General features: G+C 52.0%; 9 protein-coding genes across 9 annotated transcripts; 5 read left to right on the forward strand and 4 right to left on the reverse strand.

Annotated features, from left to right (window-relative positions):
* Positions 1-674: 674 nt before the first annotated feature.
* SGS1_2 (ATP-dependent DNA helicase sgs1) lies at positions 675-6,603 on the forward strand (the record flags this gene model as incomplete). Its single annotated transcript, XM_036779758.1, has 5 exons — positions 675-2,002; positions 2,066-2,524; positions 2,577-4,063; positions 4,118-4,553; positions 4,611-6,603. The coding sequence occupies 5 exons, from the start codon at positions 675-677 to the stop codon at positions 6,601-6,603; spliced, it is 5,703 nt and encodes a 1,900-aa protein (XP_036629147.1).
* A 3,345-nt stretch (positions 6,604-9,948) lies between these two features.
* Positions 9,949-10,978, forward strand: PC9H_010265 (uncharacterized protein; the record flags this gene model as incomplete). The annotated part of the gene is made up of 3 exons (XM_036779759.1): positions 9,949-10,087; positions 10,152-10,316; positions 10,395-10,978. The coding sequence occupies 3 exons, from the start codon at positions 9,949-9,951 to the stop codon at positions 10,976-10,978; spliced, it is 888 nt and encodes a 295-aa protein (XP_036629148.1).
* A 592-nt stretch (positions 10,979-11,570) lies between these two features.
* Positions 11,571-11,967, forward strand: PC9H_010266 (uncharacterized protein; the record flags this gene model as incomplete). Its single annotated transcript, XM_036779760.1, has 2 exons — positions 11,571-11,669; positions 11,722-11,967. The coding sequence occupies 2 exons, from the start codon at positions 11,571-11,573 to the stop codon at positions 11,965-11,967; spliced, it is 345 nt and encodes a 114-aa protein (XP_036629149.1).
* Positions 11,968-12,813: 846 nt separating this feature from the next.
* On the reverse strand, positions 12,814-13,281 carry PC9H_010267 (uncharacterized protein; the record flags this gene model as incomplete). Its single annotated transcript, XM_036779761.1, has 2 exons — positions 12,814-12,936; positions 12,994-13,281. The coding sequence occupies 2 exons, from the start codon at positions 13,279-13,281 to the stop codon at positions 12,814-12,816; spliced, it is 411 nt and encodes a 136-aa protein (XP_036629150.1).
* A 1,607-nt stretch (positions 13,282-14,888) lies between these two features.
* On the reverse strand, positions 14,889-16,633 carry PC9H_010268 (uncharacterized protein; the record flags this gene model as incomplete). Its single annotated transcript, XM_036779762.1, has 3 exons — positions 14,889-15,085; positions 15,154-16,185; positions 16,246-16,633. The coding sequence occupies 3 exons, from the start codon at positions 16,631-16,633 to the stop codon at positions 14,889-14,891; spliced, it is 1,617 nt and encodes a 538-aa protein (XP_036629151.1).
* Positions 16,634-16,682: 49 nt separating this feature from the next.
* Positions 16,683-18,662, reverse strand: PC9H_010269 (uncharacterized protein; the record flags this gene model as incomplete). Its single annotated transcript, XM_036779763.1, has 1 exon — positions 16,683-18,662. One exon carries the CDS (start codon positions 18,660-18,662, stop codon positions 16,683-16,685), a length of 1,980 nt encoding a protein of 659 aa, XP_036629152.1.
* A 617-nt stretch (positions 18,663-19,279) lies between these two features.
* On the reverse strand, positions 19,280-19,997 carry PC9H_010270 (uncharacterized protein; the record flags this gene model as incomplete). Its single annotated transcript, XM_036779764.1, has 4 exons — positions 19,280-19,481; positions 19,557-19,711; positions 19,775-19,844; positions 19,906-19,997. 4 exons carry the CDS (start codon positions 19,995-19,997, stop codon positions 19,280-19,282), a joined length of 519 nt encoding a protein of 172 aa, XP_036629153.1.
* Positions 19,998-20,804: 807 nt separating this feature from the next.
* On the forward strand, positions 20,805-22,463 carry PC9H_010271 (uncharacterized protein; the record flags this gene model as incomplete). Its single annotated transcript, XM_036779765.1, has 3 exons — positions 20,805-21,268; positions 21,326-21,709; positions 21,761-22,463. 3 exons carry the CDS (start codon positions 20,805-20,807, stop codon positions 22,461-22,463), a joined length of 1,551 nt encoding a protein of 516 aa, XP_036629154.1.
* A 1,674-nt stretch (positions 22,464-24,137) lies between these two features.
* PC9H_010272 (uncharacterized protein) lies at positions 24,138-25,160 on the forward strand (the record flags this gene model as incomplete). The annotated part of the gene is made up of 2 exons (XM_036779766.1): positions 24,138-24,983; positions 25,038-25,160. The coding sequence occupies 2 exons, from the start codon at positions 24,138-24,140 to the stop codon at positions 25,158-25,160; spliced, it is 969 nt and encodes a 322-aa protein (XP_036629155.1).
* Positions 25,161-26,973: the final 1,813 nt, after the last annotated feature.

A 26,973-nucleotide genomic window follows, 5' to 3' on the forward strand; every position in this document is an offset into this window, starting at 1 on the left:
GCCATCGGTGGAAGATCTGTGGGAACGGTTTCACCGACCGCACGATAACGTCTACGTTGATGCCGTCGGTCGTCTCTGTTGAATTGCCGAGTATGACTGGTTGCGAGGTTCTGTGCAAGGAAATTGGAACTCGATTGCAGAAAAGTAAGGCCTGATTGTGGCGATTGCGCATTGTGGCAACTGCGCATTGTGGCGCTTGCGAGATTGCACAACATTGCGCAACCTCCGGCAATCAAAGTGTGCGAATACTGATGCCAGTTGGGTATGTCTGAGGTCCTCTTCAAGTCCGTCATACAGCAAGATAGATATTGTTTCACCTACTCATTATTCTCGACTTCAAGGTCAGTTGGAGTTATTATATGTCTTCAATTCCCAGTACTCAACCATGTCCATTTCTATTGCAGGATGGTCACTTGCTCATTCTGCGATGCAGCCGGCTTCAAGGACCGAGACTCGTGTTTAAGCCATATAAAGAGAAACCATTTGGCCTCAGTTGAGATCTTCAGAGGTGCGCCATTAGGTCGTGCCGTTTCTCATCCTCTTCTAATTTGTCCGTCTATTGTTTATTAGCTAAACAAGTCTACACCGTGACTAGAGCAACGCCCGTCGCTCACATTGCATGCCCGGCCTGTGCTGCCGTTGGCATAACGTTCACCTGCATACCTATTCCCACTATGAAAGCACATATCAAAACAACGCATCATCAGGCAAAGGGCAAGGATTTTGGTGTCCGGGAGCAGATCTTTTTCCCTTCACTATCTCCCGAACCGGAGTTGGACGAAGGTGAACTCCCCTCACCTGGTCTTCGATCTCAGCCTACCTCTCCTCCTTCACTGGGCGATGATCTTACCGGTCCCCCACTCTCACGCGCTCCTTCTGTGGGCCCAGCCTCAGCGGAGCTGTACGAAAAACGTACCCTGGAGTACTCTCCGTTCCAACAATCACGCCCTCCCTCTCCGAACCTAGCCTCGGATGAAAGTTACAAAGACCATCCCTTGGAGTATATATCACCTCCTCCTTCTCCGAACCCCGTCTCGGTGGAAAATGACAAAGAGGTTCCAATGGAGGGTATATCACGCGCTCCTTCTCCGAACTCATCCTCGGTGGAAAGTACGGAAGAACTATTGGATTATGAATCGCTCCCTGCCTCACCGGCATCTGCGCTGGTTGAACCGTCTCTTGGTTCAGCTTGCCAGAGTCTTGACTTAAACGGCGAGGTCGAAGATTCACCTTGGCTCACTAGACTCAACCTCCGCCTTAATGTGATGTACAAGGTTCTCTTGTGCATTACATGCGAGTGCGCTTGGACTCCAGCTCATGTGAAAGGACATCTGAAGCGCCACGGAATCGTCTTGAGCCCAGACGACATCGCTTCTATAGATCGTCTCGTAGATGAAGGGCGACTTCTTCCGACTGACGATGTTTCCAAGCCTACCGAGATAGGCAAAGCCGTCGAAGGCCTTAAAGTCCATCCTGTCAAATACTGTTGCTCCGTCAAGGGTTGCAACTTTGGAGCCCCCGGGCAAAGCACCTTTCGAATTCACTACTCCACGCATTCAAATGCAGAGAAGTGCGGTGCCACCGCATTAACAGCCGCGAAGGATGGTTTCGTGCAAACCTTTTTCGACCCGTCTCCACAACGCTTCTTCCAGGTCTTAGCTCCGCCTCGTCCAACGATGGCTCATGATCCCTTCTCGGTATACTTAGAAAAGGTTAAGCCTACTTTGCGCAAGCCGGACGTCATTTCTCCGGCGGCAAATGACCTTCATCGCCCTCTGCACTTGCGCGTGACCAATTGGGACAAATACTTGGAGAAATGGACCGCAAATCGCAGGATACTTAGGCCAGTGATGGCGATGATGGATCTCCCGAGCCGTCCAAAGGATGCAATAGACCCGTTCGCTGAGGTTATGCCCTTATGCGTAAAGTACGTAACAGATACTGGTGTTAGAATCAAAAACACTCCCCTCGACGTCCGCAAAGCGCTCGAAAGCTGGCCGATGTGCGTACTATATGCTCTAATTTCATCCCACAATCATCGATGTTCAGTCTATGCCTTTCTTAGCGCCCATGGTAGCAAAGCGTTCCGAGTCCACGGCAAGCCTGAGACAGTTACAGATTATTCCCGATTTCTGGCTCAGATCGTTGTAGCCGCATTGCGTATGCTCTCGGAAAATCAAACAGATTACTCCTGGCCTCTTGACCCTGCGGAGAAAGATCGAGGAGCAGCGTTATTGAAGGCACTTGAAGAACCAAACAAGACGTCTGCCGCCTTGGACGCCCTCCACGCCTTCATATACCCCTTCTTTTCCGCCTTCGACTTTACACGTCCGTTCGATGCCTCTGATAAGTTTAGCCAGCTTATCGAATGCGCTTATGCACTCAATGCGTTACGAGAAGATGGCACCTTCCTTCCGCCACACTTGCTTACTGGTTACTTCGCCAAAACCAAGTACTTATGCCGGATTATTGTTTGGTTCGAGGCAGACCGTCATCTAGGCGAATTTGGCAATAATCCTTCGAAGTGAGTTGCATCTATTCTATCAATCTCTCTCCAATTGAAATGTCACTTCAAGGGCGATTGCGCATTATGTTATCAAGGACTTGGCCCCTGGAACTAACTCCGCTTTCTCAGTGGCCAACGACTATGCAGGGTATTACGCCAGCCTGGTGGAGTTGACCACAACGCCACCCATTTGCAAAGTGGAGAGTGACGGCAGTAGGATCTCGTACAAGGAGAGCCAGATAGTTGTTCCAGATTATGTGGCTGGATTGAACGATATGGCCAACGACATCGAGCGGAAGATCGTAGACCTCTTCCGTGGGCAAGATATCGACTTGCAAATTCCAGGCGATGCTGTCGAGGACTGGAACACGACATCTCGAGGGCAAGGCTACTTCAGCGATATCTCCAAGCTGGTTACGCGAAGCGATCAACTCATGGATATCCATCTGAAGGACGAGGACCTGAAGCTGATGAAAGTCAGCAGCTCAGGAGACCCCTTGTGGAATATGGACGCTGTTCACAAGGTTCTAAAACAAACTGCTGATATCACTGACTTAATCTCCGTCTATGCGCTGAATACTTGCGGGCCACATCCACGCGGAACGGAGTTCATGGAGCACAAGATAGTCAACTCAGTTCGCCCTCGCAATATCTTCGTCAACAACGAGAAGATGTACTTCGTCACACGGCGAGTCAAGAACGAAAGCGAGATAGGTCACGAGTCATTCATCGTCGAGCTGGCCCATCCTCGCCTTCGCTCCATGATACTCAAGCTCATTGTCGGCATACGTCCGATGGAACAAGTACTTGTGCGAATTGCATATTCGGAAGAGGTCGGTCAGCGCTACGACGAGTATCTCTATCCGCCATATTGTACGGAAAAAGACAGCTCAAAGTTCAGCAATCTTCTGCAATCGCTGCTGTGGAAGTACTGTCGCATCAAAAATGCCGGCCTTAGAAATATGCGCCAGCTGACCGTCGAGCTTGGACGCGTATACCTGGGCAACGACTTTGTCCAGAAAAGCTTCGACGTCGATGATGTACTCGCTCGGCAGCGGGGCCATTCTCTGGCTGTCGAGCGCAAGATGTACGCCCCCGAGATGAACCATCTCCCTGCCATGTCAAGCGACGCTCTTCAGGACTATGAAGCTGCTTCTATGGCATGGCATCACGTGCTTGGCTGTGCTCCCGGTTTGCCGCCTCTTGTTCCTTGCTGCCTTCGCAAGAAACTGATGTACGAGGCGAAACGAGGCATATATCCACCGGTTGAGCCCGATATCAACGGTTCTACTCCCGATCAGAGCGTGGATATGCAGGCTATCTGTGGGATGTTCATTGAAACGCAATCCATGCTCACCAGAACGCTTGCATCCTTCAAGACCGATACGCGCAACGAGATAAAGCAGTCAATTGCTGACGCTATGGTGGAGTTTGCGCGCCATGTCCCACTCCCAACACCGGTTACACACCATACCCATCCTCCTGCAGCACCTACGCCATCCGCATTCCAATCTCCTCCAGTTATGCCGCTTGATCCAGTGAACGTAGACATGGACGGTAAGCAACTACAAATTATACTTGACTCTGTCATTAAACTTACCACTGTAAAAGGCGATATACCAGAGATTTCGGAGCAACTTCTGTCGGACCATCGAAATCTACAGCAGACTCAAATCACAGTCGACGGGCCAGGTTATGCTCTCGACCTACTCCGTTGCTTGCTCAAAGACGAGTCAGCCGCCTTTCGCTCCATTCAACAGCGCCAGATTGTCGAAGCCGCGCTTGCAGCGACAGAGAATTTTGTTGGTATCTTACCAACAGGTGGCGGCAAAAGCCTTGCGTACCTACTGCCGGCGTTGAAAGAGGCCGAGTTAGGAAAGCTCACCATGGTCATAATTCCGAACCAGGTCCTACTTCGTGATCAGCTTGCGAAGGCTGCGTCGTTTGGGCTCAAAGTAAAACACTTCAAGGCCACCGACCGTGAAATCGGGGACTCCAACCTCATATTCGTCGCTCTGGAAACCGCTACATCTCCCGTTTTTGGCCAGTAAGCTGCTGTGAACCAAGCACTCGCACTTAATCTGACTGTGTTCTCTGATGGTAGATTTTATGCGGACCAGCAGCACCGGCTTGTACGGGTGGTAATTGATGAGGCGCACCAGGTTATGACACAAAGTGGCTTCCGCACCAAGTTTGCGAAGCTTTGTACGCTTGCCGACTATCCAATCCAAAAAATCTATCTTACCGCAACTCTTCCGGTCGACAAGCAGGAAACCCTGCTTGCTATGGTCGGCGCACATCTTAAGACCCGCTTTATCCGTGCACCGGTCTACCAGCCTCGCATTCGCTACATGAAGGTCGCCATCGATAGCTCCCTCACTCCTCTTGATTCATTTATTGTCCATGTCGCCCGGATGTTGTCGACCGAGTATCTTGCACCGTACCAGAAGGGAATCATTTATGTGGAGAGCATTAGAATGTGCGATGCTATAGCCAAGCACTTCGATGACTGCTGCTCGCACTCGGATCTCACTTACGCCTTGAAAATGGACAACGAGCGCAAGTGGATGGACTCCCAGTCAGATGGATCGCAGGTTGATTCGTATCAATGGATCGTTGCTACAACGGGCATGATCCATGGCGTGGACCACCCGAATGTTGGCGCGGTTATAACAGGTGGATCCATTTTCTCCATCTACAATATCTTCCAAGGCGCTGGTCGTGGTGCCCGCGGTACCAAGCCGTCACTCGCAATTGTGGTCACAGAACACAATAAGTCGTATGTTGATCCAATACGGGGAGCGGAGGACTTGATGTGTATCAAGGAGACCAACGCTTTTATGGCGACCCCAGCCAAAACTTGCCTTCACCATCATCTGTCGCTGACATTCAACGGGTTTCCGGCCGACTGCAATGATCTAAACAATCTCGTTGATGAAGCCCAGCCGTGCTTCAACTGCGACCCCCAGCACCCAATATTGCGCCGAGTCCTGGCGCTCAGCAAGTTGACTGAGTCGAACCAAGGCACGCATCCGGGGTCAAGGCCCTCGCACCAGGTGCTCCCCGCCACCGCCCAAGGATCAGATCTGGCTAGTAAGACTATGACTGACGATGACTACGATGACACCTTTGGCAACGACAGCATCATGAATATAGATCCTGCTGCGTTGGACGAATGCCTCAGGATGTTCAGTGATGACACGAAACCTACTTCCGTTGCTTCCACACCCCAGACTTCGACCTCTGTCTCATCGATTCATCCCGTTCTTCCCCTTCTTCCGCCCCCATCGCCGCCAGCCCATACTTCGAAGCGCACGATTGATCAGACGCAGCCAACTGCCGCTCAACCAGCGCACAAGCGCCAACGTTCTTACGCAGCTCCTCCAAACGCTCTGAAACAGCAGTATCAGCCTTCAACCTCCACTTCATCGATTCAACCTCTGATAAATAAGCATCGTTGTGACGCTTCCACGCCAACTCGTCCAAACGATCAACAATTGCGACAAGCTCCAAATCGAACGGGAATGCCAGTTCTGATGGACCATGCTCGTCACCGGGATCAAACGATGAGGAAAGAGCAGAAGTACCAGCTGCTAGCCTCGATCTGTCTTCGTTTGCAGCATAAGTGCGCAGTCTGCTGGATATGGCATGGCCGTGATGCCCCCAAAGACCACACTGTCTTTACCGGCTGCAAATCGGCGGATGGAGAGTTCAATGGTCACCTCGCAGGCTCCACGAAACTTCGCAATGCCATGCATTACACAGTGAAATACACCTACTGCTTTAGGTGCCATTTACCGCAATCTGACCGCCCTGCGGGAGGACTGTTCCTGCCTCCCACGCACGGAGTGATCAATCAGGCGCAGAATCCGACATGTGGCGGGTTGGCGAATGTAGTTGTGCCGCTCGTCTGGTACATCTGGTCAACACCTAGTGTTTTGACATCAGCAGTAAAACAGTTCGGTGGGTGTGGACTGATGGAGGGTATGTCGCTCAATGACCTAGGTAAATGGCTTGTTAAGCATCAAAATGCTGAATGCTTTAGCAATGCCATCGAACTAGTGCTTTGGCTATGCCAGCCGAAACTGGGCGACTAATATTTTATGTGGCGTATCGGCACAGCAGCACTTACATTCTTAAATTCTTTGCCTTCGACCCTCTGTATATTTCGTACTGTATATTATTAGTGCAGTACTGAGTACTGATTCACGGACTCTCTTTGGTATGCTTCATCCGGCGTAATTCGTTCCTAGTATTAAGATAGATGATAGCTTTGTAATTTCAGAACTCTGATGGGCTAGACAGCTCCTTGACTTGGTTAAGTACCCAGTCATCGGAATTTCCGAGATACCCTCAGATACCGAGAGCAGGAAAACAGTGGATAGCCCCAACTCACCATCTCAGACGGCAGGTACGCCTCCTTCATTTCACTAGCTAGCGCGCGAAGCCCAGGAACAGGTGAATGCGACTCGGCGAGTCACATTTCACTCGAGTTACTGTCCCATTTTGACTAACTGTTCACGCCTTGCTACGCGTTACAGCAAGTGTTCACGGTTGCTGGTGTTTATTTGCGTGCCGTATGCGTTACGCTGGCCAAAAATTGTGCTAAGTGCCCGCACCGGCTGCAGGCCAAGAGAAATTTGGGTAAATTTCGCTTCAGAGTGGTGAGTAAGGGTTCCAATTTTGCTGTGATCTTTCCTCGCATGCGAGGAGAAACCAAGCTGTGAGGCCCCGCGACGCTAGCCCCTATCAAGCTTGAAGCTCCGATGGGGTTGTTTACACCTGCATGCATATGTCTAACCCAGCCAATGCTCGTTATTTCTACGGCCTGTCTAATATTGATCTGGGACTCTTCCGGATCCCTGTTGAACCTTCAATGTTGTCAGAAAGCCTGAAAGGAGGCGTTCAAACTAGCCCCTATCAAGCTTAAAGCTCCGATGGGGTTGTTTACACCTGCATTTTCCTACCCTTGTCGGCGCGCACCTTCTCCAGTCCACCTACTGCTCCAGGCATATGCGACCTGCTCTTAGTGATTCGAAACGATTTGAAGACCAACACGGCAGATAGATGTAGTGCGGGTAGTCCACTCGTAAGTTTGCCACTTTCTGCGAAAATCGCGCGATGAGTGATGTTTTGTACATGGCCATTTTCAGGATATGACCGTCGTTCATGATCAACATGGATCAAACGCAGTGCTGCTCTTCTTGATGTAGCGGGCACGGTTCACCGACCGCGTGTCACGACTCCCACTCGCCTTCTCCATCGACTCCGTCGATACCATCGATCGATGTCAGCACACAGAGCAGTTGTTCGTCCGGTTTGCCTGCCTCTTGCTCGATCCACGGACGATCGTCGCATTCGGCCGCTCTCGGGCTCTGCACGGTTCACCGCAGACTCCCTGCGGCATCGACTCTACAGACAAACGTCGCGATCATTCACACTTGAGCACCTAACCTACTGGAAACCTGTACGGCCCACCGAAGGTTTTCAGTAGGGTTCCCTGCCGACGCTTGCAATGCAAACCTGGACGGTTGACCGCTGGGTTTCTCCACCGACGATTGTCGCAATCATCACATTCCACTCCTGCAACTCTGCACAGTTAACCGCGGGATCTCTGTGGTGTCGGCTCCACCATTACATTCTACGCGAGCGGCCACCTGCACGGTTTCACCGAAGGTTTCTTGCAGTGATCACTTTCGCGATGATATTCGCAATCACCACGACTCTGCATAATAACTGCGAGTTCTCCTCGGCGTTTATTCTGCAGACGGTCGTCGCGGTCCTCACCTCTGTACCTTGCCTGCTGAAACCTGCACGGTTCACCGAAGGTTCTCAGCAGCGTTTTCTGCCGACGATCTTCTAATCATCGCATTCGTACCTTACCTGCTGGAAACCTGTACGGTTCACCGAAGGTTCTCAGCAGCGTTTCCTGCCGACGATCTTTGTAATGCCGCCCTCAAGTCCTCCACGGTTCACAGTCCCACCCACTCTACAGCGGATCACCACAATTACGACATTCCATACTTACCCCACGAATTGCTGCAAAATCTACGCAGTAGTCAGCTCCAGGCCACCGACATCTTCACCTTCTACCTTGCCTGCTGGAAACCTGTACGGTTCACCGAAGGTTGTCAGCAGCGTTCCTTGTCAATGATCCTCCTAATCATCGCATTCGTACCTTACCTGCTGGAAACCTGTACGGTTCACCGAAGGTTGTCAGCAGCGTTCCTCGTCCACGATCTTCCCAATCATCGCATTCGGCCCCTATCATAACCTCCACGGTTGGCCGCACGTTCTCTGTAGTTTTCACTTCATGGACGGATGATGATCGCAATTGTCGCCTTCTATTATAGCCACTCTTTAGGCCCCCGTGGTTCCCCCAATCAATCCTTTAACTTGAAGATTACATTGGTTCATCATAAAAATTTCGACTCAACTGCGAATTCGTTTTATGAACGAAAAACCCATTGAAATCGGCGCGCTTCAAAAATACCATACAAGAGGCGGCCGCCTGGAAGACTTTCCGCAAAGAAATCAAGGCACACATCGGGTTTGGCTTTACATGCAGGATGGGGTTGTGCTCGCCCGGATTTGGTTGCATAATGCAGGTGCTGCTTGCGGTTGGACGAAGTTGGATGGACGACGGAGTGGAAGGAGCGTCATGGGGCGCGATCATCTGGAGTATGCCTACGCGAAAGACATCTGAACGTCTCCTGGAGCTCTTGGACTCTGCATAGTGATCCCCGGTCATCCCGATGACGCACGTTGCCAGACCTTGTCGTCGGCGTCGTCGCCGATCCATGTGCGTATCCCCATGCGCCATTCCAGTCACGACGACCATGCCCCCAGACCTCTCGCTCATCACGCTTGGCTCCCGGTATCACGCATCCACCTCTCTCCCCGCTGCGCGACGCATCTCAAGCCCTATCATTCATCTCACTACATTCCCTGTCCACTTCAACAGGTGCCACACTTCCCCGCACGACCTAACGTCCATCAATGCGCTGGCAGCAACCCACAACCCTCACGGACCCGTTGCGGCCATTTGCGAGGGCCGCTAATTAGCGCGATTCGTCGCGAAAACGCGCAACTTTTCATAGACTATAGTCAACACAGCACGGCGCGGCTTGGGCTAGCTCGAACGCTCGGCCTTATAAGCCTTAGCGAGTGACACTCAGTCTCTCAAACTGACACTGAACTACTCGCCTCTGAAACCGAACTCCTTTTCAGACTCATTCACCGACCCCGATACAAACAGTAACCTCGCCAGTAGCGTGTGCTACTACGTGCGCGCGGTGCTCCCCACTCCACCCTTATCGTTCTCCTCATCCGCGTTTTCTTCAAACTCGTCGCCGACCACATCCCAGCTACCGCGACAAGCTTCTGCACGCCGGCAAGCGGCGGAATTTATCGTATTTGAGGTTACGATCCCAATCACAATCATGATCGTAATCATGATCCCTCGTGGCGTGCACGCCTACCAGACGCATGTGCTTGCACCCGTCGTTACTGGTGCGCCTCTCATGAAGAGAAAGTTTGGCGCAATCGATACTGCGGGTAGCCTCGGCAATATTACGAGCGGTGAGTTTTTTTTGTTTTGTTTTGCCTGTAATTGTAGGAGTCGTGGCTGACACTCAGTATTCAGGCGCTAACGGTGCAGACGCAGCGCCTCCACCATCAATCTTTACGCTGACAAATGCTCAAGGCCAACGTATCTGCCGCCAATGCGGTACGCCAGGTCGTTACAAGGAGGGTAAATGCGTCAAGAAATGGGGTCCAGGGTCTCAAAGGCCTGGTACAGTATGGATTGGTAAGTAAGCCCCGTAAACTTCCGTTGACCTGTACTCATCTCTGGGTGCAGTTGTCGCAAAAGATGAAGCGCGTTAAGCGCCGCAGTACATTGGACTGGCGGCCAACTTCGCTATCGCCCAACACGCAGCCACCCAGCAGCAGCCACCGATGCAATCTCAACCTCGCATCATCCATTCACCACCCGAGCGCGGCATCCACCGTACAGATACTCTACCCAACACGCAGCACTCGCCATACGCGCCCAGCGAGGAGTCGTCGCTGTGCCCCTCCCCCTCCCGCACTCGTCGTTCCGCCGCGGTGGTCCTGTCCCGCCGTCACCTCCGACCATCGCGATACTTCCACCAAGTTCAAACGACGAGGCACCAGCGCCAGCGGGAGCTGCTGCCGCCCTTAGCGGCTGCGTCATCGCACGCCAACAGCCGAGCCAACTCGTGGAGCAGCGCATGCCGTGCACGTCCCGCCGCGACGCCTAACCGGCCTGCGACGCCTGCTGACGCCGCTAGCATTGGCACGTTGGCTGCGCTTGTAGCTGCCAGGAAGAAGTCGCTAATAATCGTCGAGGATTTACATGGGAACGTGCCCGCGTCGGCTGTGAGGATGAATGTTGATGGAGAGAGTAACGAGACTGGCGACGCGGATCGTGAGGCTGAGGGTGGCTGAGGGCGACGCCCGTGCGGATATGGATGCGGACACGGAGGCTGATGCGGAGGGTGAGCTGCTTGAAGCCGTCCAGGCTGCTGAGGCGAACACGAATCACAGCTCGGGCGGCGGGTGGCCCAAGGGGGAGGATTGATGGCGTGGCGTATTCGTTTTTCTTGCTTCCCCTGTCCGTCTTTTGCTATCACTGTTCATTTGGACCGGTGTACATGTTTTGCCATCATATTTGTAGTCCCCATCTCTGTTTACCATATCCCGATTACCATGGCACCTCGCTCTGCAACTGAGTTGGGATGCTCGCTGTATACCTGGACGTCATGTACCACCCTGGTCTCCTTCGAGACTGAGATTTCGATTACGCGGATGACAGCCTTCTTTCTGCTGGCCCAAACCACGAGGTCTTTCCATCTGCCTCGCCACCCGTCCGTCTCATTCCGCCCGCATCTCAATCATTATAATCACCGGCAATCCATTATCTTACAAGCACTGGAAATCTATTGCGAGGTACTTAGCTTGAGCAAAGACAAATATAAATAGGATGAATTTTCGGACCAGGGTAGAAAAATGCATGAAGTAAACTGAAACATCAGCAAATATGTCAAAGCGTCAGACATGGGCGAGTGAACTACGGAAGGGCGAGCAAAGCTTGAGTACTGGCATATTCATCCGAGATCGCAACAGCCCTTTACCCAAGGTAACAGCCTCTCATCTTTATCGATTGCTGTGCGCTCACTCCCCATTGTCAGACACTTTTCAAGGCGATTAAGACAGGAGTCGATACTCCTGTCGGAGGCTCGACTAGGTGTTGGCCCAAGAAATCGGCCGATGAAAAAATTGGCATACGCTTCGACTGGGGTAGAGCGGCTTTTAGGGACTCACACGGCTTGTGGTGGCGTATCCTTAACCTACAACTGAACGCAAACGCTGAAAGCGAGGCTATACGCAAGGCGGCTCAAAAGAACGGGACTGATGACACTCGATCCAAGATTTAGATTCCTACTATACCTAGAGGCAAGGCGCTCCACCCCGATATTAGCTCAGTTCAAAGTTGACGGAGACGGCTGGAGACCGTCGTTTCGGAGACATGTCCGCGATCAGATCACTTCGGAGATCTTGACAAACGGTGTCTAGACCTATGCTCGTACTCCGTTGGCCGCTAAAGTTCGTCATCCAAGCTCGTATTACGCTGGCTGGCGTCGCATTCTGTGCCTCTTTGCAACTTTCTATATTGATGTGCTAGCGCTCCTTGTTGTCGAGTAAGTAGCTTAGGATGATAAATGTCAGTGACTTTTTACGCCCCAATGGTGCCGCGGCAGCGAGGGAAATACGACCAAGTCTTCATGCACGTGACAAAAAGATTTGCCGACAACTCTACAAAATCTCAACAAATCGAGAAAAAATAAAATCCGGGGTCATTTGAGCGCCCTTTGTTTGGAGGGAACGACAGTCGCAGTCGCTCATCTAACAATCGAAATCGTACTTTATGTCGGATCGGCCTCGACAATCATATGATCTCAAACTTGGGCCTGACGTTGAAGATTCTATACGGGGTGAACGTCGGTACAGGTAAGCAGCTGCAGGACATAGGAAATCGACTTCATACTGGCCGAAAGAGAGCATGGGAAGGTCTTGCTTGAACAAGGGTGCCTCTCGTAGCCGATGATATTACCGTCAATCTCTACACGCAGACGATCCGAAGATGAACATGACAGAAACTTGCAAGAACGCTTACGGATACACGCATCAGCAGGGTCTATCTTACCATCCAGTCCACCAACGATCTAACCAACCAAGGATTGCACGATATTCGCGAGCGCATGTATGAAGCTCTGTTACGGCTAAGGCATGTCCGTAATCGAGTTCAAGCGACGTGATCTTCGCCTCGAGGAAACGAGCTTGATGTGACCGACTTGGTCAACGTTGTCAAGCCAGCATTGCAATATACCATCTTCAGATCCGGACTACGAGAAATCAGACGATGTACAGTTAGCTCAAATGTTTCACAAAGTCGATGCCACAGTCGACTTGGTGTCCTCTGGCGCCACGCCCGACAGAGCAGCTGATGCTGCATCAGGCGACGCATCCTTCGCAGCCTCGTTCTTGTGTGTCCCATCATCAACCCACAGCCCACCCCCGTGTATCCGCGCAACAACACTGGTCTCGTCCCTCGCAGCGTCGAGGACGCCGATTACGGCTAGGAGCGTAGCGTCGGGTGCGAGGTCTTCATCTTCGAGGTTGGACATCATATGCGCCTTGGAATGCGGCCTCAGGACAAGAAAGTGACAGAGAGGACTTAAGGGCGGCATTACAAAGATCGTCGGCAGGAAACGCTGCTGAGAACCTTCGGTGAACCGTACAGGTTTCCAGCAGGTAAGGTACGAATGCGATGATTGGAAGATCGTTGACGAGGAACGCTGGTGACAACCTTCGGTGAACCGTACAGGTTTCCAGCAGGTAAGGTAGAAGGTGAAGATGTCGGTGGCCTGGAGCCGAATACTGCGTGGATTTTGCAGCAATTCGTGGGGTAAAAATGGGAAGTCATAATTGTGGTGATCCGTTGTAGAGTGGGCGGGACTGTGAACCGTGGAGGACTTGAGGGCGGCATTACAAAGATCGTCGGCAGGAAGCGCTGCTGAGAACCTTCGGTGAACCGTGCAGGTTTCAGCAGGCAAGGTACAGAGTGAGGACCGCGACGACCGTCTGCAGAATAAACGCCGAGGAGAACTCGCAATTACTATGCAGAGTCGTGGTGATTGCGAATATCATCGCGAAAGTGATCACTGCAAGAAACCTTCGGTGAAACCGTGCAGGTGGCCGCTCGCGTAGAATGTAATGGTGGAGCCGACACCACAGAGATCCCGCGGTTAACTGTGCAGAGCTGCAGGAGTGGAATGTGATGATTGCGACAATCGTCGGTGGAGAAACCCAGCGGTCAACCGTCCAGGTTTGCATTGCAAGCGTCGGCAGGGAACCCTACTGAAAACCTTCGGTGGGCCGTACAGGTTTCCAGTAGGTTAGGTGCTCAAGTGTGAATGATCGCGACGTTTGTCTGTAGAGTCGATGCCGCAGGGAGTCTGCGGTGAACCGTGCAGAGCCCGAGAGTGGCCGAATGCGACGATCGTCCGTGGATCGAGCAAGAGGCAGGCAAACCGGACGAACAACTGCTCTGCGTGCTGACATGGATGGATGGTACCGACGGAGTCGGTGGAGAAGTGGGAGTCGTGACACGCGGTCGGTGAACCGTGCCCGCTACATCAAGAAGAGCAGCACTGCGTTTGATCCATGTTGATCATGAACGACGGTCATATCCTGAAAATGGCCATGTACAAGACATCACTCATAGCACGATTTTCGCAGAAAGTGGCAAACTTACAAGTGGACTACCCGCACTACATCTATCTGCGTGTTGGTCTTCAAATCGTTTCGAATCACTAAGAGCAGGTAGCATATGCCTGGAGCAGTAGGTGGGGTGGACTTGAGAAGGTGCGCGCCGACAAGGGTAGGAAAATGCAGGTGTGAACAACCCCATCGGAGCTTTAAGCTTGACAGGGGCTAGTGTCGTAGGGCCTCACAGCTTGGTTTCTCCTCGCATCTGAGGAAAGATCACAGCAAATTTGGAACCCTTACTCACCACTCTGAACCGCAGATAAGGTCAGATGCGTACCCATGAACCATCGGGCCTGGCACGGAGCTTATGCAAAGAGAATAAGCACCCGCTTCCCCCTTGTCAGTACTTTATCAACTTATTTATGGATGCAGCGAGCTACGATACCTATATCTGCTACTAACAGATACTATCAGAGTCATTGATTATTTTCTGCCAATACTGTAAGTTAGCGATGCGTAGTGTAACGACTAAACAAAAAAACAGTGCGAGTTGCGTCCGTGTGTGAGCAGTAGCAAGAGACAAAACCTATGCTGATTCATCCATACGGTGCTCCATATCCTCATGGCTAGCATCCACATCCATCGGGACATCCTCCTTGCTCGATCCCATTCGATCCAGTAAAGATTTAGCCCTGACGGGCTGGCCGGTGGAGGATGCTGTGGTCGGATCCGACGGGCGACCTTCCAAAGGAAGTTCCGCAGGGGCTACAACGGTACCAGCAGCTAGAGAGGAAAGTAGAAGTGTCAGTTCATTGCTCGGACGCAGGTACACAAAAGAGAAGAGAGCGTACCACCAATAGCTGTACCACCAGTCGCCTCAGCCAGAGACTTGGCCAGCAGACGTACACGTTTGGGAGGGCGAACGCGCTGGCTCTTAGTTCTTCTTATCCCCGACGCATTCGTTGCGGACCCTGGGGTCGGGAGCGCTGATGCTGCCAGAGGAGCCATGTTGAGACTCGCGTCCCTACCTCCCCGTTCGGGTGCGGGTGAATATAGCTGGGCATCCAGTGATGGGCGAGAGGACGGTAACGTCGCTGGAAGAAGCCGGTCACGTTCCTCAGTGGCGATCCCACTGCTTGAGGCTGATAACGACGACCTTGCAGATGTTGCGTCGACGTATGGGGTTTGGTCATGGCTAGTCCGCCGAGGAGAGGACAACGGTGAGCGACGATTGGGGGAACGCGAGCTGAATCGACGGACAGACGTCAAGCTACGATGGCTGGGTCGGTGGTCATCTTGACGTGAACAGCTGGGCGAAGACTCCGTAGGTGATCCGGAGGAGGCTCGTCGGGAGCTCATCCCAACTGAAAATCTCGACGCTCGGGATAACAGTGGGGAGCTAGACCGAGGAGAGCAAGGACGAGGAGGAGAACCAGAAAGAGGACATCCAGTTTGGTTGCCACGTAAGTTCTGCAACGAATCTGTACGCGAGTCCGACTTGGAGGACGGGAGCGGCCGAACTAGTGAAGCGGCATCTCCTCCTGAAGTTGACATGCTGGTCGACAGAGGTCCCATAGAATATTCCTCGTTGATGGACCGAGCTAGTGAAGCCGAATGTTCACCTTGAGTAGGCATGCTACTCATAAGGGAATCCATACAGGCATCCTCGTTGTCCGAGAGTCCCAGGCTGGCGATGGACTCCTCGTCTTCCTCATTCAACAAAGGAAATCTAGTATCCCTCTCCATATACTGAGGAGCAATGGGCGATGGAGGCGCGATAATAATTGATGGCTCCAATACCAACGATGCATCAGCATCCATCGTGGCAGATGAGGGTTTCCAAATCGTCTTGGCGTCTACCTGCAGCAAGCTGGGAGGGGCGTCTGACGCAGCTTAAGTTTCATGAGTAAGGAAGGAGGGGGACACAAGACGGTTGCACATACTCAGAGTATTTCTGATTTCCTTTGCCGGTATACCAATTGAATGGGCGGGCGTCAGAGTTGCTGATGTTGGAGAGAGAGCTGAGCCGGAAGGCGAGGAATCTGGAGGCCCAACAGGCCCCGGCGTTGGTGGGACCAATTCAAAATTGCTGGGAGAAGTCGTGGACGAAGCGGGGTCAACATCCCCGGCTGAGGTTGTACTAGGAGGTAGACTAGCGAGCGTAACTGGTGCGACAGACGTAAGATTGCCCAGAGCCTGCAAGGAGATGTCCAAGCGGAGAGGCTCAGACGAACCCGCTGGGGTTCCTAGCTTGGGATCACTCTGCGAATCTGTTGAATGCTTGGTTACAACTTCCTTGATCGGCATGGTAGTAACATTGGTCGTCCCCATTGTTGCCAAAGTGGACGCCGAGGGTGAAGGATCACGTGGGAGGGAGTTTTCAGTCAGTAGAATGCTCGAGGCTCGGAGTTTTTGCAAACGTCATCGGCGGTCCCGGCTCGGGGATGCTCGGTAGATTACTGCCAGGCAGCGGGGTACTAGGGGCCAAGGCGGCATGATAGGCTGCCAGGGCGTCATCCTGGACGGACCTCAGCTGGCCCTGGGGGTCTCGATATACAGTAGCAGGACCATAGCCAAACCCGTCGTCGTCATCGTCATCCTCGCCAACCCATGGCGAAGAAGGCTCAGGTTGTCGCGTAGTTGGGGGATCCACGACAGCACCAGCCTTCGGCGAGGAAGGTTTGCGATCTGGGTACATCCAGTGGGACGGGGGTACCTGTCGGAGAAGCGGGTGCTTGTCCTCAGGACGAAAGTACCGCAGTCTAGGAGCAGCCCGTCCGTATCCCTCATTGTTAGGGCCTTCGTCCGCCGTAAATACGAAGTCGTGCGGAAAATAAATTTCCCTGAGGTTTTCACGATCGTAGTTTACGAAGGGGTAATCCTCTGTCAATTTACTCTTCTTGCCTACCTGACGCACTATCCATTTGCGAGGATCAAATTCATCGTCGTCCTCCTCCACAATCCATTTTGTCCAGGGGCCGGGCTTCAGAGCCGCAACCGGCGGGGGTTGAATCCAAATGAATGAAGATCCGTCTGGATTGGTCAGCTGAACTTGGCTCAAGGTTGGCGCAGGAAGCGAGCGCAAACGGCGAGACATGGAAAGGCGACGCCCTTTGTACTCGAAGACATCTTCATAGGACGTGGGACGTGAAGGCGCGGGAGCTGAAAACGTGGATTCCTCGGTACGTATGATGGCAAAATGGCTTGTTGACGACCGGCGATTGGCGGGAACAAGACGATAACCCTGAGCATTGGGATGCGTTAATGGGTCGATGAAGGTGCTACGAGCCCCGCGGTGACTTTCCGGGAGCACCTCAGAATCCGGAAGGTCGGTGAGTTCTAGGAGGCGGAGGCCGTGATGAAGGGCCTCCCTCTCATAAGGGTTGCAAAAGGAGCGAGTGAAGTATTCTTCGCGTTCGGAGGCGGAAATGAAAGTACGAAGTGGCAGAGAGGAGGAGGGTGAAGAATATTGATCTTGTTCGCTGTACATGTGGAGGACAAAACAGGGCGCTAATCCGGTGGTTAGGAAGAGCATAGCGTCGAACTCGCTGACTGCGGTGAGCCAGACGCCAACAAAAAAACGAGGTGAGGGGCAGAGCTGAATGTTTCGGTTGCGGAGAGAAAAGGTGGTCTCAGTGGGCAAGCGCAGGCGAAGTTCGGCATATTTGCACCATGCATACTTGAATCGAAGACCATCCTGCACCCGACGCAGCGCGTCTACGCACTCCTGATAATCAACAATGCCTTCTAAGGCTGAAACATGCCCTTCTGTTGGAAAGATGGGCCGGAGCTCCCAAAGAGTACCCGAACGCTTCATTCGGGGGTCGGGGGAGGAAATGATTCGCTGGTCTTTGGGAAGCGCAAGGTCGTCACGGCGCGCACGATCCATGCGTTTGTCTATGTCATGATTGCGTGAGCGCAACGCGGTGGTCAGTGACTTCGTGATCCCCGCGTTCCAGTATTGATCGGAGAGGAGGGAAAAGAACTCCGGCCATCCATCGTTTATGCTTCCCAATTCGTATGGCGCAAAAGCAAGCCAAGGCATATCCGGGTCATACGCCTGAGGGAAGATTGTCGGATCGAAGCGGCCTAGCGTCCCATCGTATCGAGGCGATGGAGTGTTGTGTTCCGACTTGGGCGGGGCACGGCCGGGGTAGAAGTCGAGAAAAGTGGAATTAGGTGACCAAATCTCGGCATGAGCGTACTCTGTCACTACGAGCCGACCAGCATAGGTATAGTTAGCCGGAGGAGTGGGGAACCGAAAGGTCACTGGGTCAGTCCACACTGGCGACTGCTCAAGTCCAGCCCCGCAGCGGAGGCGATCTGCATGCACAGGTCGGGAGGACGATGCCCAAGGCATTTATGAAGGAGTGATATACGACGAGGGAGTAAGGCACGATGAAGCAATGAGCGACGGTTGAGAAGTGGAGAACGGAAGATTTCACGGAACCGTACACGGCTCTTGCCGAAGCGACGTTCAGTCGGCATTCAGCCCTCCTTATCTGCTTGTATCCAACCACCGTACATAGGTAACTATCAAGTATTAGATTTTACTTTGTTTGGAGCTGCGCTACACCTCCTATCCAACGCAATCACAAGTTGTAAGTTGAGCGCTGAGCGCTGAGTCCAAAGTGATTGCTAGTATAGTACATGCGGGAAAGTATTGTGTCATGGTGAGCTAGGTGGGTATCGTAAGGCGAGAATAATGCTACAAAGTTGGTGGTTGCAAGCTGAGTATTGAATCTTGATAGTTTGCTAGAGCAATGCTTTGCGTACGTGGGGGAAAAGATCGTGCAATGGTGAACTAGATGAGGAATGCGTGCGCTATGTGTGGAAGTAGACTTTTGTAGCGGTACGAATACAATGCATGGGTAGGTTCAATGAAGGCGTGCACGGAGAGTTGCGCCTATGCAAGCAAAGTTCATATCACTGAAGGCTAGGTGTCGGGAAATCGATGGCGAAAGGTGCGGAGCGCACTCAAGTCAGACGTCTGACACGCTCCGCAATCATTTCCTCCAGCTGACGCCAGACCACACCGACGGTGTCGCCGCTCGCTGGGGCGCGCTGAACAACAAGCTGGACGAGGGCCTGCTCCTTGAGGTTGGCATCAAACGCGGCCGGGCTGGCATTCCGGGCGTTGGCGGTTTTGCCATCAGAGCGTGAGCTGGAAGGACCAGCACTGTGTTGGATGGCGATTTTTGTTTACAAGTATTCAATACAGAGAAGGCGGTAAAGTGACTTACGTCGAGTTCACGGCTCGGGAGTGGCTGCCGAGTTGCCGAGTTGACAACAGGCGAGCGGACCAACGAGGCAGTCTGAGCCTTCTGTGGGGGTGCGGTGTGCGGTGGAGGCTGGTCCCGCGTTATCGGCGCAACAGCGAATGGGAGGTATCAACGGACGGGACGTGTACTGTCGGGGAGCAAGCGATAGATTGGTTAAGTGGGTTTATGAGGAGAGGAAAAGACGGCTTACCTCAGGGTCGTGGCGCGAGGTCGTCGAGGTGGAGCCGCTGGCATATGAACGGACACGGTCGGGAAGCCTGCTGCATATGTTGTTGAGAGGCCCGTTAGCGGCATAGAATAGAAAGTCTACCTCAGAAGCACGGCTTGACGAAGGCTGCAGAGCTGACGACGACTTCGTAGCAGAGAATGATGGCTGGCCGGCTTTGGCGCCTTCCCCTCGAGGACATGGACATCGTGGTGGTGCTGTTGAAAGTGCCCGTGAAGGGCCTTCGATTTTCTCTGGGTGAAATAATATTGAACATAGACTTTGATTTTGTCTTGGCGGTTTGGAAGATCGAGTTGAGGGAACGCAGCACAAAGCTTTCGCGGCGTTATTGAAGAGGCACACTAGGTGCTTAACGCAGTCCGGTACTCATTCCAGGCCTGAGCCGGCATGGCAGCAATTTTGGCCTTCGTATCCAACAGAAATAAAGCGTCCGCCATACGCCGGGCATGATTCTTGAGAAGAAATGTAAGCAAACATATTTGAAGTTGAAAGGGCATGCTCACCATGGCCGACCTATATGTCAGCGGCTGATCAACCATACCAAAACACTCTGCGAGATGGGTGATCTGCAAGAATGCATTCTAGTATGATATGCTTGCTTTGAAATGTGTACTTACAGAAGTTGACATGGTACAAAAGCAATCGACCGTAGCAGATGAAAAGCGTTAAGAGTCCAAGCGAGTACGGAAACAAAACCAGCGACGTTAATTGTTATGCGAGCGAAAGACGAAAAGCAAGAGTCAACGCGTTTGGAAGAATGGATGGGTCAGGAGGAACAAGGTGGACGTGGTTGTGGTTGAAAGGAAGTTGAATCGCTCCGACTCAGACTCGAGGCAGCGCCTGTCAGCGCGTGTTTCGCGTCAGGGACTTCAAGTTGCCACATGATCGTGTGCCCATTTTATCTTATTACGGTAATAGGGAACAGATGATTCGGAGCGCAATTTGACGAAATCCGCTACCACAGTTCAACCTCGCTCAACCAGTTGCTGTCACCATGTCCAGCCCTTCCAGAATGTCCGAAACATTTCACGAAACCATTCACTCTTATGCCTATACCTCAGGCTCTCGCTCTCCTTCCGTGAAACTGCCTCGCTCACCGCCCAGGACCACAGTCACCACCGAAGTAGTTCAACGAGGCCTCAGAACCCTTCAGCTCGTGATGGAATGGCCGAAGGTTCAGGATAACCCCGAGATTCTTGAAAACCTCCAAGAATTGGCTTCGGCTGTCGTGGGCTATCAAGACCACACTCAGGACCTCACCAACCAACTCGCAGACTCGCAAGCAGCACTCGCAAACTCGCAAGCAGCACTCTCCGAAAGCAACGCGAAGTTTAACACGAAGTTCTTCGAGTTCGCTGAGGACCTCATGCAAACCAGAAGGGAAAGCAAAGAAACAATCGATAAGCTTATGAGAATCATAGCGAGTTTGGAAGAGGAGAAGAATTTCGGCTCCCAAGTGTGCGTCTTATCGTCTATTAATCGTCGCCGAGCATGCTATTGACGCTTGAACTTCAGCGGGCCCCGTCAACTTGCGCCGAGCGATTCAGTGTCCAGGTTGCAATCTTCCGACTCTCAGTCGAGGCGGTCACCTCTTGCGGCAATGCCACCTCCGTCCGACGTTGACGTACCGTCTTCTTCCGGAGTTGACGTACGCGTGCCACCTTCGACTTTTAGGCGGTCACCTCTTGCGGCAATGCCACCTCCGTCCGACATTGGCGTACCGTCTTCTTCCGCAGTTGACGTGCCACCTTCGTCCAATGTTAGCGTGTCACCCTTGGATCCCAGTGGCTCTTCCTTGCAGCTTCCTTTCAACATGCAGCCTCCTATCAACTTGCCGTTTCCTCCCAACATGATGCAAGGTTCGGCCCTGCCCCAACCACTGCAACATCCGGTAGGAAGGTTAGTCGCCGTATTCTATCAGCCCGGAGTCAATGCTGAAGTCTAGACTAGTGAGCAAGTTTATTCCAATCTACCCGCCCAGTGCTTCAGCATTCTCGACTACCTCACGAAAGATGACCTTCAAAACTGGAAATATGCCAAGTATGAGCCTAGTCGAGCCCGATTCTCTAACATTCGCGAGGAAGTAGTCCTATGGACTGAAAAACTCGCTCTATCCGCTCGCGAAGCAGAAGGAAAGACCGGGGGGTCGGGGTCTGAGGCGACCTCGTCGAAGAGGTATAAGATTGCGAATAGCAGCATCAGGAATACGGACGGAGCACCAATCTCTTCCAATACGGCCAGTGCCATCACGCATCATGCTCGGCGGATTATGGAAGTCCTAGCCAGCGGTGTTCCGCTCACGAACAAACTGCAGGATATTAAGCATACACCAGCGTGGTATGGTGCGATTGCTCTCCTTGAAGCAATGTACCCTATCTTGCAATTATGCGATGATCATTGGAAAGCCTGTCATTTTCTGTCCGCGGCAATGCACAAACACACCAAGAAGCCAACCTCCGCAGCAAACGATACATCCTCTAGCGCTGGCCACGTAAAGCGCCTCGCCTCGGAGGTCGCCTCGGAGGGGACGTCTTCCCGTAAGAAAACGAGAACGCATGGGACACGGGGACGGGCCGGAAAGGCTGGTGGTTCTAGTTCTGACCACTCCGGAACCAGTGGGTCTCTCCTATGCATTGAGTTATTGCTAAGCTGACGAGTCGGAAACAGTGAAACAATAAAATTTGGCCAGACTACGGTCTCATGAATTAGGCCAACCGATGGGCGCTACAGCTTAATTCACCCTCTCCGACCCTCTCCAATTTCGATGCATCCTTCTGCGCTTTTTTGATCTAATCCATTCAACTTGCGTGCCTTCTTTACCAAATCACAACATCGTTACCTTATAACATGTCGCTACATTATATTGTTCTGCGTCGACGCTGTGGTCGTCTAGTTGCCAGTGCGTGCCTTGTCCTGAGACTGAACCGTCGTTTACTCGTGTTGTAGCCGTATTCGTCTCGCTGCATCCATGATAAAGTACTGACAAGGGGGAAGCGGGAGTGGCGGTGGTGCTTATTCTCTTTGCATAAGCTCCGTGCCAGGCCTGATGGTTCATCGGAACGCATCTGACCTTATCTGAGGTTCAGAGTGGTGAATAAGGGTTCCAAATTTGCTGTGATCTTTCCTCAGATGCGAGGAGAAACCGATTGTTATGGTTGCGATGACGGCGCTCGCGCTGATGGGCAGTGGGAGGCGGAAGGACACTTCGCTGTGTTCGGTATATGGCGAGATTTTGTTCTGCAAAGCGCGTTAACGCCGGGTGGGCAGGAGTTAGCTACCCAGGTACTTGTGAGCGTCGAAACGAAAAGACAGACGTCAACTAACCTTACGTGGTCTTAGTTCACGACGAGATTGGTCCTGTTTGTGAACGCACCCGCTCCCGGCCATGACGATCTTCAAGCACGAGTTCGCTCAGGTCAAGCTTGATTTCAATCTTCTGTCCTCGAAATCGGAAGCACTGCTCGTGATACTGCCAAGGCTGCCCGAACCGTCTGAACAAGCCCTGCGTGCGCGATGACATGGGCGATAGTAGCGCAAAGGTTTGATGGGATTGTGCCATTCGGATGGGGAGAATGCTCCTCGCCAGTGGCGGCAAGGAGACCAGGCTGGGTGTGGATGTAAAGGCGTAGAATAAATGAAGGAGATATGTCGCGTATGACAAAGTGCCTGCACACCAGGTGTTTGTTTGGCTGGTGTTTGGCAAATGTGGGCGTGGGACAGCAACCGCCAGCTGCCGCAATTTGAACTTTACGCCCTTTACGCCGCTTGCCACAGAATGACAGCCACACCTGCCGTTTTTATGAAAGGTTCGTTTATATACAGTGTGTTGCATAATAAACTGGACAACGCCGGATCTGAAAACTGTTTGTTTGAGTTTGCTCGTGACATGTCACGCATCAAGCGCCGGGATATTAGCAGTGATATCACCGTATCAGCTCGTACTCGTTATGGCACCTCACTTATCGAAAGATCTGCGTGAACACATTCTCGTTTGGCGGTATGAGCAGAAGAAAGAGATGGAAGAAATAGCGCAGCTTGCTGGGTGCTCCAGAAGCACGGTTTATTCCGTCCTCCAACTTGATCGAGATTATGGCATCGTCAGTAACCCATTCGCGCGCCAGAGAGGACGCCATCGTGCCCTGGTTCGGATCAGCACACAGAGCGGATGGCTAAGGACTTGTGTGCGTTCACAGCCGTCGCTGTTGAGCCCATTCATGGCGGCGACATCGAAAGGCACGATATCAGGTAAGCGCCGGGGGAGCGTGATGATCCTGTCACAATCAAGCAAGAACAAACACATTTTCACGGGCGATCAGTCCAGTTTATTATGCAACGCACTGTAATATCCGCCATTGCTGCCTTAAGCTCATGCAATGGTTTAGTTGAGTCCTCCGCGGCCGAGGTCTTCATCAGCAATCCCAGCACGAATACATCGTCACTAAACGGAACAGATATTCTAAGGCAAAAGGGGACGAGTGTCATACTCGAAGCCACATCAGCCTCAAAGATACGCCGCCCAGGTCCTGAGGCCTGGAAGGACTGGGGATACTTGACACAACTGGGCGAGACTTTTCGTGTTGTATACGTGCGCCTGTTTGGTCAAACTCCTCCCCTTTCCCGAGGAAATCCTGGCGACATCTGGGTCGACACCCGTGACCGTAAGATTTATTATTCCGACCATCTCCAGGTCTGGCAACCTTGGAGAGGACACGAAGATAAGGTCTTTCACCCCATCGTCATTGGATATGAGCTACTCTGGGACGCCCTGAAGAAAACGATATCCTGGGCTTCTGCGACCACAGCTAAAAGACGAAAAGTACAGAAGAATAATACCTCCACCCTCCCTTCCTTAGACATTTGGAATCACTTGGCCGCAATCGATGAAGCAGGACCTAAGCGTCCTCGTCATATTGACATCGCCCCGCCAAGCATCCCTGAGCAAATACTCGCAATCCTTGACTCCGAAAATCTCCTTTCTTTTACTGGCGAATCACCCCCGGATTCAGCTTACAGTCATGTTCACCACGATCCCTCAACCAAGTTGCTTCCAACTGCAATCCTAACCTACACCGGGATATGGAAGCAAGATTCAATCGTCCGTGCCAAAGGAACTCAATTTCCGGAGGATGCGTCAATCTTAACATGGTTCATTGACGGAGGGCTCGAAAGCGAGGTGCGCTATGTCGCCTCTCCCCGTGACCGTTTTCGCTGAGACTTGCGATGTCAGGCCAAGCCTGACCGCGCGCGCAAGCTGGCGACGCGCTTTGGGCGATGGATTCGGGACGATGTCGACGGAGAACTCGAAAGCAAGGTTCGCTATATCGCCTCTCTCCGTGTCCATTTTCGCTGAGACTTGCGATGCAAGGCCAAGCCGAACTGGGATTCGACGTTTCGTCCACTCTCGCTCGGCGTAAACGGTATGCAATCCGGGACAGTATTCCTATCAGTATTGACATCACATAGAAAGCAGCCCATTTTCTTGGTATTCACTGCGGGCACCCAACTATTTTTCTGCCCGAAAAACCCCGTGCGAAAGAGGGTTTGTAGTTTCTGACGGGTTTTCCTGTCAGGAATGCGTAGTTTTTTTCTGCTCGTAAAATTGTAGAAATAGTATGAGTTTTCCCGCAGTTTTGCTGAGTGGAAGATGTTGAGTTTTTCTTTACATTTTGCAAGTGTTAAGACTATCGAAAAATGATGGTTTTCCCTGTAAGAAAAACATAACATTTCCCGTAGGGTTTTCCTAACGGAAAAATGTCAAGTTTTTCGAACGGTATTTCGGTAGGATTTCCTCAAAGTTTTTCGGAGGGGTTTCCGCATTTCCCCGTTATTCTGGTGGGAAATTGGTAGGTAATGCTTGATTTAATGTCAGAAAACTTTGAGGATTTCCGGCAGAAAACCTTTCGAAAGACTTGGCATTTTTCTATCAGAAAAACCACCCAAAAAATGTTACGTTTTTGTCACGGGGAAAACAAATCATTTTCCGGTGGTTTCGACAGTTGCAGAATGCAAGGGAAAACTCAGCATCTTTCTCTCAGCAAGACTATTGAAAAATGCATATTATTTCTGCCATTTTGCTGGCCAGAAAACTCTAAGTATTCCCGGCCGGAAAACCTGCCGGAAACTACAAACCCTTTTTCCCACGCAGTTTTTCGGGCGGAAAGATAGTTGGGTGCCCGCAGTGATTCACGCACCGCTCGACGCTCCCGACGCTCCCGACGCCCTGCATTTTTCCTTGTCACGCTGTCACAAGCGTCTTGTGGCACTCTCCCGGGCGATCATCGGGCGACGAAGCGGGCACCCAAGCGGGTAACGACTTTAGCGGCAGCTTGAACTTCAAGTTTCTGCTTGTCATTTAGCCCTGCGTAAAACTTCAAATTCAGAGCGTGTTCGAATGCTTAGCCAAACCCCTAGAATTACCACACATTTAGCCTTACTGTAAATTTGATGTTTTGCCTTGGGTTTTGTCTTCGTCCAAATGTTTATATTTGCTACACATTTTACACCGGCGAAACGTGCAGCAAAAATAAGGATTTAACCTCGCGCTAAACTCCAAGTTTGGCAAAAAAAATTGCCACGCCTCAAATGTTTTTTTTTCGACGTTTGACCAAACATTTAGCCTCCCCTTAAATGTTTGGCTAAACTTCATCAACGCCGCCGGTAGTGTTGCCGCAAGTCAAGTTCAAGTTGAACTCGAGTTGACGTCCCTGGAAAATCGAGTGAACTCGAGCTGTCAACTTTGACGGCTCGAGTTGACTCGAGTCGAGAGCTCCTTCCTATTCTGTAAGGACAATGTCATAGATAAGATAACAACACATTTGACACTACGGTATTTCAAGAGACAATGCATAACCATCAATCTTCGCGGTATACAGAGGGTGTATCAAAGAAAGAGGCAATCTCTTCGACAGACTCAGTTAAGAGATTATTGATTTGACCAGGCTCCACCCCCTCCTCGTCCAGATCGGCCTCCGTGGCCAGAAATCGCGCGGTGAAAGGAATGCGTTCCGAGCGGTAAAGGTACTTTAGGACTTGGAGTACCTCCATCGTCAACGGAGATGTCTTGGACCGACGTAACACATCTGTTTCCTTGCTGGACGAAAAAACCTGCTCACAAGGCACAGCTGAAGCTTGAACCGGCATGACGTCGAGAGCAACACGAAAGA

This window comes from Pleurotus ostreatus (assembly GCF_014466165.1).
Source record: "Pleurotus ostreatus strain PC9 chromosome Unknown scaffold_7, whole genome shotgun sequence".
Lineage (NCBI taxonomy): Eukaryota > Fungi > Basidiomycota > Agaricomycetes > Agaricales > Pleurotaceae > Pleurotus > Pleurotus ostreatus.